Source organism: Poecile atricapillus, chromosome 3, assembly GCF_030490865.1.
Source record: "Poecile atricapillus isolate bPoeAtr1 chromosome 3, bPoeAtr1.hap1, whole genome shotgun sequence".
In the NCBI taxonomy this organism is placed as follows: Eukaryota; Metazoa; Chordata; class Aves; order Passeriformes; family Paridae; genus Poecile; species Poecile atricapillus.
This window is the reverse complement of record NC_081251.1, coordinates 65,318,400-65,330,410: the sequence shown is the minus strand read 5'-3', so window position 1 is coordinate 65,330,410 and position 12,011 is coordinate 65,318,400. Positions and strand designations below refer to the sequence as shown.

Sequence of the window (12,011 nt, the reverse complement as noted above, 5' to 3'; positions counted from 1 at the left end):
CAATCACAATGTACAAGCAGGCAGAGCAAACCTAAATGGGGAAAGGAAGTAAGCCAGTCCAGGAAAAGGGCAGAGGAAGCTTCTCCAGTCCTGGGAGGAATTCATAGCACTTGTGGTAAAATCCCAGTTTAATCCTAAAGCCTAAATCCTGAAATCATTCCTCACTTCTTATTCATGGAAAACATTTGCTAACAGCAAAACTGTGCGAACAACTCTATTCTTTGGATGAGCAAAAGTGAATTCCTGCGGTATTTCTGTGCCATTTTACACATCCAGGATCCAACTAGGTCTTTTTCAGATGCTCTGAGCAGTTTGGTAGCAGTTTATTTTTCATCCCACTGATGTGCACATATGAACTTTTACTAGCAACACAAGTGCAATTGCTGCAGAAGCTCTTTCTCCTGTATTTCCAGCTGCAGTGATAGTGGTGAAAAATCTCCTAGGCTGACTGTTGTAACATTATTTTCAACCACTTCTGTGGACTGTGGACATAAAGGGAATTCAGATAAGGCTATGAACTTGTATACAGTTATCTGAATCTTACTTGCAAAGTTTTCAAAGTTCATCCATCATCACAATGGATCCCGTGGGATGTTAGTTGGCTCTGGGGAATGTTAGCCGTTTTCCCAATTTCATAACACTAGGACTGGTGAGTATTGTTAGATATTGTAAGATACCATTTGCCAGCCTGAAATGTGATGTTTGTGTAAATATGTCTGGAACATACAGTACCTCTGAGGGACTGAATCAAAAATAACCAAAGATTTTCACAGAACACAATAATTCCAGGGGTGAGGTGGGCAGCGAATTTTGACATACTTTCTACCATCTGTGTTTGTCTAAGTATGCTAGCTTGAGAAGAAGCAGCTGGGAGACTTCTGTGTGCCTATATTTTAGCATTCTTTTCAGAAGAATAAATATCAAATTTCTGTTTCTCATGACAGGGAGCTGGTAAAAGAGCATTCATAAAATTAACTTTGAAATGCAAGGTGTTGTTTTTCTTTTTCAATGTTTCTGTAGTATGTGCTCCCACCTAGGAAGGTTAATACAGGCATCTGTTTGCTCTTTTTAGATGTACTGATATAAAAGAGTCTGTGTGGGACTTTTGTTTGTTTATTTGTGTTTATTTCAGTGTGAGGGAGGTGAAAAGTTTTTTAACAATAGCGAGTTCCAAATGTGTTGTTCATGTATGAAACTGCTGCTGTGTTTCATCTTCTTTGATGCTCTGAGATTTTTAACTTACCTGATTTGTAGGTTTTGATATTTGCTGCAATGTCACTTTCATGAATGAAAAAAAAAAAAAAGCAATAAAAAACCCCAGTTCTAAAAACTTCACTATAGGTGATGGAAAGGAGAAAGTATGTAAGAGGGAGAAAGAAAGAGGAAGGGAAATGGACAGCTCTCAGTTATTTTTCCAAACTTAACTCACTCTGCTTTTATTCCCATTTGGACATGGATACTAAAATTATGAGTATGTAGATATAAGGAAGTATAAACCAGTTTTACCTAGAAAATATGAGGCTGTCCTTAAGCCCCTCTCATGAGCTTTGAGTGTAGTGACATGAAACTGAATCTTTCATGTAGCACCTGAAGAAGCCACTACTGAAGTTAGTGGGATGTGTCCACTGATTGTCTTTAATTGAAGTTGGATCAGACCCATGAGCCACACCAATTATGTTTCTTCTGGCAGCTAAACTGACAAGTCTGTCTGTGTAAACTGAAAAACGATATCTTGTGTTTGAAAACAACCTAGCACTTCTGATCATGACTCTAATTATGTTCCTTGACTGGGAATATACAGGGAGACAATAATCCTGGATGATAAGGGCAGACATCAGTCTTACCTTAAGACAGATCTGAAGGCATTAAGACATGACCTAGAGTTTTCCTCAGTGGGCACCCTGGAGTACAGTGTTGACCCATCCCAGCACGTTTGCAACAACCATTTTCTTCCTCAAACTTTGGCTACTTGCAAAGACTTTAGACGTTTTTACAATGTGTCTTGAATATCTCTAGTTCCAAAACGTAGGGTGGTATCAGGGGATGAGGACAGGGGTGCTATCACAGAGTCTTTAACAAAATGTATCTTTTTTCTTCCCCAGAGGTGCGGAGAAATTTCCTTTGATAGTCCTGACCAGAATGCCAAATGTGTTCGCATGCTAGGTAAGGATAAGAATCTCTTCCCTTTTTTATTCAATTGTGTAGATATGGAAATATGTTTAATTGGGAATTTCTTCTTAAAAGTACGTGATAATGACCGTGATGATCCACAATGGCACTTACATAGCTCATCCACATGTAGTCATCATGAATATATTCTTTATGATGAACTTTCAATTCTTTAAACAAAGTACATATATTCCAGTAATATCCACATGCATAGATGAAAATATAGCATTACTAGCACTTTAGTTGGAAGGTCTGATGAGCTGAAGTCCAAAACTCATATTCAAAAGCTGAAAATCTATACTTCTAAAGACAGTATTGATTCCACAAGCATGTATCAAAAGTCTCTAGAGCAGACCTTCAGCTGCATCAGCCAGGGAAAATTCAGTCAATGTGATTTTACATATTTTCACTGGTGTAGCTTTGTAAATATTTATGTTAAGTAGAATTGTCTATTCTTTAGAAACAATACAAAAATATTCTGCTATGTTTCATTAATTTCTGTGACCAATTTCATTGTGGTTGTTTGTTATGCTTACAATGCTAGTACTGAAACATTAATAGCATGGTTGGTATCACAGCAAGGAGTAAGTGTCTAAAGTGTCTAAAAACATAAGAGATAATGTTCACCCAGAAAAAAAATGAAATCACAGAACATTTGCAGGTTTAAGCCTTAAATTCTGAAGACCTTTGACCTGCCAGGAAAGAGATAAATATGTGCTGTAAATTAGAGCATTGCATTTAATAACGTGAAGACTGAAATAGCCACAATTTTTAAAACTGCAACTGGCAATGTCTAGGAACTTAACTCCCATCTGGGTGCATAGCTGTGATTATGTGGTTTGTTGTTTATATTCATTAAATCCTATTGTCACAACAGACTATAATTGCTGCAGAGGAAATCTGTCATGCTTGTAGAGCACAGATCCCAACAGATGAACTGACACAATGGGCCATAATGATCTGTTACATCAATGATCCATGGTTAGAAGTCCTTAATGGAACAAGCTGACAAGAAAAGATACACTTGTGATCCTTTATCATGCCAATTATAATCTACAGTGTAAATACAATTGAGTTCCTAATGCTCTAGTTCGAAGGAAATTATATCCATGCAAATGTTATTCTGCATCAGGGGAAGGAATGGGGAATGGGAGAGAGGAGAACAAAAAAAACCCTTCTGCATGAGTTGGTTCACCCAAAATGTTGGCAATTTTGCAACAAGTCAGTCCAAAACTGGGAGTTTGACATCCCTATCAGTGCAAACAATTCTTTAGGAGAAGTGAGAAGAACAAGATCTTGTTTCCATTACATAGGTTCTTATCTATGTCTTGGAGTATATGCATGTACAAGAATGAGAACGTATGCTGTGCTGTGTAAGGAAACTGCTAGGAATGTTAAAATGACTCCAAGAGCACATGCTAAAGGTGTAACTGATTCTCAGAGGTTATGTCTCATGCATTTAAAAATTTTTTGCCTGCTATTATTTTTCAGTGTCACTAACAAATTAAGGACTACAGTGTCATATATAATATAGAAGTTTTCATTTCACCCCAAGGTATTCCAAATCATGTACAGAACTGAAACTATTCTAAGTACAATTTGTATATTCCAGAACTGGCTCTGTAAGAGGTGTGGGAAGTACAAGTACAAACACAGCAGAGACTATGGTTTCTCTGAGACTGACTACTGGAGACAAGCTCCATTGTCTCAATTTATCACAGAAATCTGTGTGTGGTTCTGGTAGTGCTGTAAAGCCAGAGGGTGTCCGTTCTGGACACCTCTCCTTTCATACTGATCTTCTAGGGAAGGGCAGAAACCAGAAACTGTGCAGCCAAAAAGGCCTAAGACTTGGTGTTGAACATGTCATGCAATGCCTAGTCTCATATTTTACAAGGGAATTGAATTTCCAAGAGAATGTAACACAGTTTTTGTCACTGATCAATGCAAAGCTGACATGATTAATGTCTGTGGGTGTAACCAGTGAACAAAGCACAGCATGCCTTCGGAGAGGGACATCTTTCTTGGCTGCTCTGTCTCTGAAATATGCTGAAACTGTCGTGCTGTCGTTTCATGTAACAGTGACACAGTGCTGACAGAAATCTAGAGGGCAAGTCCCAGCAACTGCAAGAGGATAATTACTCTAGTAAGAAAAGAAACACAGGAGCCTGGAGTGCTGGCTGTATTTCTTCAGGGATCTTTGATGCAAGATCAGTCCATTCTTGAAACTGCACGCTGTTCAGCTGCACTCTGAAATGGTACTAGCTGGTTTTGTCAGGAAATGTCTGTATCTGCTTTATTCTGCTGGTTCTGGGCTAGCTTCAAATTTAAAGATTTTTAGAATACCAGGTGTGCCACTGAATCCACATTCCTTGAGGTAAAATAGATTATGTGTATGAAGTTCTTTTTCTATAAAGGTTGAGGAAGAGGGATTTGCATTAAGAATCCTGTCTTCCTGCTACAAAACAGTAAATAATAGATGAAAAAATACCAAAATGCTTACTATGCCTAGAGTGAAAGTAGGTAACTTTTCATGGCACTGACTAAATATCATTCAGCTTGAGATTAAGAGCATAGAATCATCTTAACGCCTCATCTTTTAGCATTAGACTGATGGATATTTATAATTCAAGTGTAAAAAGTAACAAAATTAAATGGTCACTTATCAGTGTTTCCTGAGGATATAAAAGATAATAGCTATGTGCTCTGACCAGAATATGTTCAGTATTAGTGTAATTATCTGCACTTAAAGTCGTTACAGAAAATTCTGTTCTCCCTCTTATTTTTTATATGGTGCTTGTCTCTTTACACTTTTATCTGTGTCATGATTTAATCCCAGCTGGCAACTAAGCAACATGCAGCCACTCATTCACTTCCCCTACGCAGCAGGAGCTGAATCAGAAAAAGTAGAACTCGTGGGTTGAGACAGGAGCAGTCTAATAATAGATACAAAATAAATAATAATAATAATAATAATAATAATAATAATAATAATAATAATAATAATAATAATAATAATAATAATAATAATAATAGTAATGAAAAAGAGAGGAATAAAACCCAAGTGAAACAAGTGATGGACAATACAATTGCTCACCACCTGCTGACCAAAGTGATCGGCATCTCCCAGCCAACACACACACACACACACACACACACACGAACACACACACACACACACGAACACACACACACACAAACACAAGTTTATTTTCTGATCATGATGCTGTGTGGTATGGAATATCTCTTTGAAAAGTTTGGTGCACCTGCTCACAGCCAGAGTACAGGCAACCAAAAAGCCCTTGACTTAGAGCAAACTCCACTGAACAAAAACTATAATGTCAGTGTGTTATCAACAACTTATTCATACTTAATTAAAAACACAGTATTGTATCAGTTACAAAGTAAGATTAACTCCATCCCAGACAAAACCAGGACAGTATGTTGTATCAGTTAAAGCAACACAACTTTGATAACTTTGGTCACAGAAGAAAGTTGGTCAGTGGCCCACCTTAGCCTTTTGAAGACCTGAAATGTTCAAATCCTAAATACATCACAGCTTTCTTGAGAATGGGATTGGATAACACTTTGAACCAACCCTGCATGTATATTGTCTTTTGGAAAACGGGAAGTTAAATGCTTCCTCACTTCTTAGGGACAAAAGAATAATTATTTTTTTTTAAAAACGTATAAGTACAATGAGAAGCTGAAGTTCTACACTAATGCAAGTAATGAAAATATCACATGTCAATAGACATATGTTGTCAGAGGTTTTCCTTGAATCTCCAAGTCTGTCGGGAGGTAATGGCAGATCATCAGCATTTCCAGGGGAAGGAGCAAAATCTGAACTGTTCTGCTTAAATTGATACTGTTATCAAGTTAGTGAGGGCACTTGGCTGTGAAAAAATTGTCTGATAATGCTGAACAGGATGTCAAAATACTTTTGCTTTATGCTGCATTCTGGAAGTTAGAACCCTAAGCTCCTCATGCTCTTTACTTTTAATAATTTTGAGTTAAAAAATTATAGTTAGCACAAAAATTGAGATTATAGAAACGTACACACTATGTAGTTATCAGTCTAGAGATTGATATTATGAAAGGCAGAAGGGAGCTATCCCTCTCCCTGGAGCACCCACTGCTATTTTCAGTGGCATAACCTGAGGTTAATTTTTCCCATATGCAGACAGACATATTCTGGGCTCAGACATATACTGGGCTCAATGTCATATCATGCAGAGATAATTGGGTTAGTTTGCTGTGAAAATTGCCAGTTTGATGCCTCAGCTAATTAACTCTGCTGGGAGGAATTGCATATGAACTTGTAAGAGTCCAAAGTTAAGACAACTTAACCGGTTCTCACTTCCTTAGCTAGCACAGTTAACAAAGTTAACTTGGTAACCTCTACATGGCAGAGCACTGACTTTTAAGAATCTGTCCTGGAAAAAATAAGTTCCCATAGCATAGTTCTAGCACAGAAGGAGAAAAGTCTGCCAACTAGAAGAGAAATTTCAATTGTGTATATAGATATATATATATGTATGCAATTTTGTTTATATAAATAACTACCTGTTTATACAGAATAGATATGATTATCCTTATATGCTGTATAGAAAATATGTAGTTGCACTATCACAACACATACAAAATTAAAATATCCCTTCAGTTTTAATCTGTTCAACCTAATTGATGATAGTGAAGTAAGGGGGATGGATGATAAGTGCAAATTATTTAGTTTGTTTCTCCAGCAAAGAGTCTTTCACCACCAGATTTAGTCTTTACTCCTTAATGAAATGCTGGGCAGATTTTGAATAGGTCACATCTCTTGTTGGCCAACTCTGCTGTCTGCAGAAATTCTTCCAGGGGAAATGTGAATTGCACTCCTTAAGGAGCTGGTTAGTAAGATGAAAACACAAGCCTTCCAGACGCCCTATGGCAAAAGGTTGAGGTGCTTTCTTTTCATTACTGTAAATTCCATGCAGACAGGAATGATGTGGCTGAGTTTTGTTTCCCATTTGGTGCAGACTTAAACCTTGCAAAAGCAGACAGATGAATCCTTGCTTGGAATAAAAGAAGTTTCCTCACAAATATCCATTTTAAATTAATCAACATCAACAACAACAACAACAGAAAAGCAATTATTAAAAAAAATTTGAGGTAGTGCCACCTTTTTTTTTAATTCTCCAGACTACTAGTACATAACTTTGTTGCTTTGAGGCAACAAACTTCTTCATATTCTAGCACAGAGAGGTGTCTACCTCCCTCATCCCCCCCAAAAAGTTTTTTTTGGCATACTTCCACCATTTATTGCCTATGAAAAGTTACGGGTAAAGGAATCGGCATTTAGCCATTAAATTAGTTTCGTGGATCCAGCTTCAGTCTTGGTGGCTCTTTGCCCACAGCAGGAAACCACCCCACATTTGAACAGAGTTGGCAGCCACAGCTTAAGAGAGAGAGACGTTACTGGAATAACAACTGTGTTGAAAGCCAGGAGAGAGGGGTACTGGCAAGGCTCTGGCTGGCTGGTCCCTGCCTTATATAACCATTGAAGGCACCTTCACTTGTGGCAGAAGAAAAAAATCTATTATAACTTGCTTTGCAAAACTTGATCAGGTAAATAACCAAATAACTTAATGGGTAAAAATACTGAAGAGTAATTAAATGTGTCAACTTGCCCTGCAGCAAAGGGAGAAAAAGAAAATGAGGCATCTAGTCAAATGGTTCTGCACTGGAAGAACCTCTGAGCCCTTCCTGGAGCCCTCGCTGAGATCATTTGTAATGTGACCCTATATCTCTTGCACATGCAAAACTTGTGCTGCAACTGATAGTCATGCATGAGCAATGGTGTTGTAAATAGCCAAATATAGGGACTATTTATATCCCAGTCACTTGAAGACTTACAGCTGCACTTGACCTTACACAGACTTGGTATTCTGTCTGTGCAAATGAAATGCAAATAAACACATGAATTAATTTCTGTAAAATTAAGCAACATATTTATGGGGAAAAGGCCTAAAATCTACAGTGACTAGCAAGAAATTCATGCTCATTGCTACACTGCCCATCAGGATTACTCAGAATTTCATAGCTGATGGGAGGGAGAGGCTTAGGATGTCTGCTACAAAAAGATAGGCTTCTATTCCATGAGCAGCTTGCAACACAGGATGAAGAGAACCTGTTTTTTTCCATTTATAAAGTAATGGTGTGAATGAATAGAGAAAGATAAACACTGTGTCTCCTTTGGATATCCTGTTAATGTAGATAAATTCAAATTTTAACATATAAGTCAATGCTTCAAGTTTTTCACTTATATTTCATATTCCAACTACCAACAATTTATTCTGATGAGAACAGGATTGTATAGATAGGACCTATGGAACTGTAGTTCTTCTACCCAATTGAGTAGAGATTTTCAAATAACTTCAACACTTTCCCCCTTTTCCTCTAAAATAGCATTCCAGTATATTAACACAATTAAAAAATTAGACTTAACTCCTGATATTGCAACTATACTTGTAAATGAATTTTTAAAAGTGGATTCTCTGTGTCCTTACCACTACTGAAATAGAGGCTTATTGCTCCTTCATGTCAGTGAAGACCTCCTCCCCAAGCTGACTGTAACTTCCTGAAATGCAGTACTTTCTAAATCTCACCTGTTTTCTGCGAGAACACCCATGACTTGTTGGCCATGCTGGTACAGAGCAGGCTAAAGGCTTGATGTGGCAGGCTGAGATGCCAGGCTGCCTACATGGGAGTGCTTCTTGGAGACAGAAAGTGGCAAACCAGTAGCCATGAGGCCACAACAGCAGCTCCTTTGTCAAGGACTTCATGGTGTACACATGCCACCATTGTGCCACTTCATCACCATGTTACGGTTTCAGGCTAAACAAGTAATAACTCTTTGTCTTTAATATGATAATATTTTTGCCTAAAACCACAAAAAATGTAAATATCAAATCCAGCTTTTACTTCCATGATTAATTTGGCTAAGAAATTATTAAAAAAATTTAAAAAATTTAAAAATTCAAATTTCTAATGCCCTAAGAATATTTTAAAGAGCAGTTCTCTAACAACATCTTATTATTCAAGTAATTTTGATCTAATTACTATTTTAGGTAATTATATAGGCTGGTAGTTGAGTGACAGTGACCACCTGTTTATCCTGTTCTGTCCTGTAAATCAGGTCAGACTGAAACTACTTCTCTTGCAGTATTCTATCTCTCAGAAGGGTGCTGAAGGAGACAAAAACTGACCTTATCCTTTTGAGCATGCATATAAAACACTTTTCTAAATGTGATTTAGGGTTCTTGGTGTTCTATCACATAAACATCAACTTGAATCATATATAGTTTTATCCTATGTCTGAACCTGGTACAGGAAAGAAATGGGAGTGTCAGGGCACTTGCAGAAAATGCAGTAATGAGGATTTGGTAGTGTCTATATAATGTAAGCACAACATGATATCTTTCTGTAGAGGAGTGTAACTGTGTTGTCCACATTTTCAAAAGCCATTCATTTGGACCAGGAGATCCAGCTGAGATTCAAAACCTCAAGAGATTATAAAAAAAACCCCTCCGGACCCCCAACTAGAAGTACCCCAAACCCCTGACTCTTCAGGTTCTCTTTCTATCATAAAGGTTTCTTGGCTTGTCTGAGGATTTAAGGAAAAGCTACAGGTTTCCAAGTCCTATCCAGAAGCTGCACTCAAAGCATGGCTACAAACACCTGCAAATTCTATCAGGCTGCAAAGCCAAGTGTCTCCCTTTTTGTCCAGAGCATGTTGCAAACAGAAGGGTTGCATTCTGCTGCCCATTTATGTAATAATCTAGTGAGAGTCTAACCTTTTAATTCTGACCTTTCATCACCCTAAGATAGTTAAAACACACAGCACTCACTTTTTTCTTACCTACCCAAATAAAGGCAACACAGGTTGGGATTAAGTGCACTCTGTTCCACATATTGACCCTGCACAAGGACAAATGCTGGTTTTGACTCCAGGTGGATGAGAAATAGTCCTCTGCATCTGGGGGAGCACACACATGTAAGACAAGAAAAACCCCAAATTTCCTTTTTCCTTTTTTTTTTTAACTAAGCACTTCTTAGAAAAGCAGAGAAACAGTGGCTTGATTGATTTACTTAAGATGATCTCATATGTTGTTTCATGGTATTTGTCACATGAGTTATTGCTGATCCCCTGCTGGAAAATAGATTTCAAGTGCCTATTCACTCTGCTTCCTCACAGTTTGATTTTTCCTCATGCCTAACCTCGTGCCCAAACATGGACTGCACTCACGTAGTTTCCCATCTTCTTTGTCCAAAGTGTTATGAGTGGGTTGTGTTCACCCAAAGTACTTGCTGTACAGAAAATTGCTGTGACTAACCATAGTGCTCTAATAACATTCTCTCAAAGGATGGGGAGGAGGGGAAAGGAACTCCAAATTTGGGACCAAATTGAAGAAGAAAACACTTATTCATGGTTTTATATCAGCCATCCCTTCATGATAACATACATATAATGAAATCTCCAGTGCCAAACTTTTCAAAATTAGATTTAAAAGGTTCAGGTTTATAATTTGTGGTTTGAGATCATCTCTAGCAATTAATCTTTGCTTCTTTAATTATTACTTGGTGATACCTTGAAATTTCACAGTCCCTGCAATGTCCTACAGATTATTGTGTTACTACTGTTAGTAAGAGTGATTTATGTCTGAGAAAGCCATGGAATTCCTGTGCTTTCAAGCACTCAGTTCCTGGCTGTACATGCTCATAAACTTCTCAGGTTAAGAATGCATTTTCATATATTTCATATATTATTCTCTGCTCTGTATTATTAATCATATGTTCTGGAGCTAAGCATTTCTGCTGTTCTGAAATGTGAATAATTTTACCATTCTTACTGATAATTAGCAGTGCAATATTTTTAGGAATTTTTTTTCACCTCTAGTATAATAAAAATAAAGTTACCAAGTCAAAACCCTGCTGTTCTTTTGCCTGGTTATCTGGATAACTACTTTTCCTTAATGGCTTTAGCTTCCTTTTATTTTTATTTTTTTTAATATTAAAGTACCATTTCTAATTATAATCTGTTATCTTCTTGTACATCTCATACTTCTTAACACATTAAGTTGCTTTCTTAGATCATCTGTTGATCATCAAACTACTTGAGCATGTATTTACATATTCCCACTGGAGCCAGAAAATGAGTAGATTGAAGTAAGTTTGCATGCCAGGGTCAGTCACTGTGCATGCTCAAGCACTGATCTGATCCAAACACTTGAGGCTCTGGGCTTATGAAATCATGGAGTGTGACTGTGAATATTGGTAGTAAATGATGGAAATTGTATTTAGCAACAAGAAATGGAACTTCTGAATCGCAGCTGGCTATGTCAAGAAATTAATTTATCTCTTACAGAAAAGTTCAGAGAGTTCTCCTACTGGAATTCCCTCGCAGGGCATTCGTCTCACTCTGCAGAGGAGGTAATGCCAAAGACGCAATTCATCTAGCAGAATGTCTGTAAAAGTCTATAAAAAAAAAGTTAATTTTAAAGTCTACAGCCATCATCTAATCATCCCTTTTGTAGCAGAAAAGGACAAGAAAGAGGTGCTTCCTTCAGACTTAGATCATTGCAAAACAGATGACTAAAACTGGTTTGAGGAATTCTGCTCTCCCCATTGACTCTTCAAGGAACTGAAGTGTGGATGTAGCAGTTGGAGGAGGATAATCATACTCCTGGAGTACAGATATTGTTTTTCATGGTGTTCAAAGCTCTCAGTTTTAATATTGAAGGAATAATAGAAAAATAGGCTAGCCAACCGCATCTGCAAGATTTATTTTTTTTTAACATAAA

General features: G+C 37.4%; 1 protein-coding gene across 3 annotated transcripts in view; it reads left to right on the top strand.

The window, feature by feature from the left end:
• PDE7B (phosphodiesterase 7B) overlaps window positions 1-12,011 on the top strand; it is a 168,602-nt gene that overhangs the window by 52,014 nt on the left and 104,577 nt on the right. For all 3 annotated transcript variants that reach the window (XM_058833981.1, XM_058833983.1, XM_058833982.1), the window contains one exon: window positions 2,103-2,163. In XM_058833981.1, coding sequence (XP_058689964.1) covers window positions 2,103-2,163 — 61 coding nt within the window. The remainder of the gene's footprint in view (window positions 1-2,102; window positions 2,164-12,011) is intronic.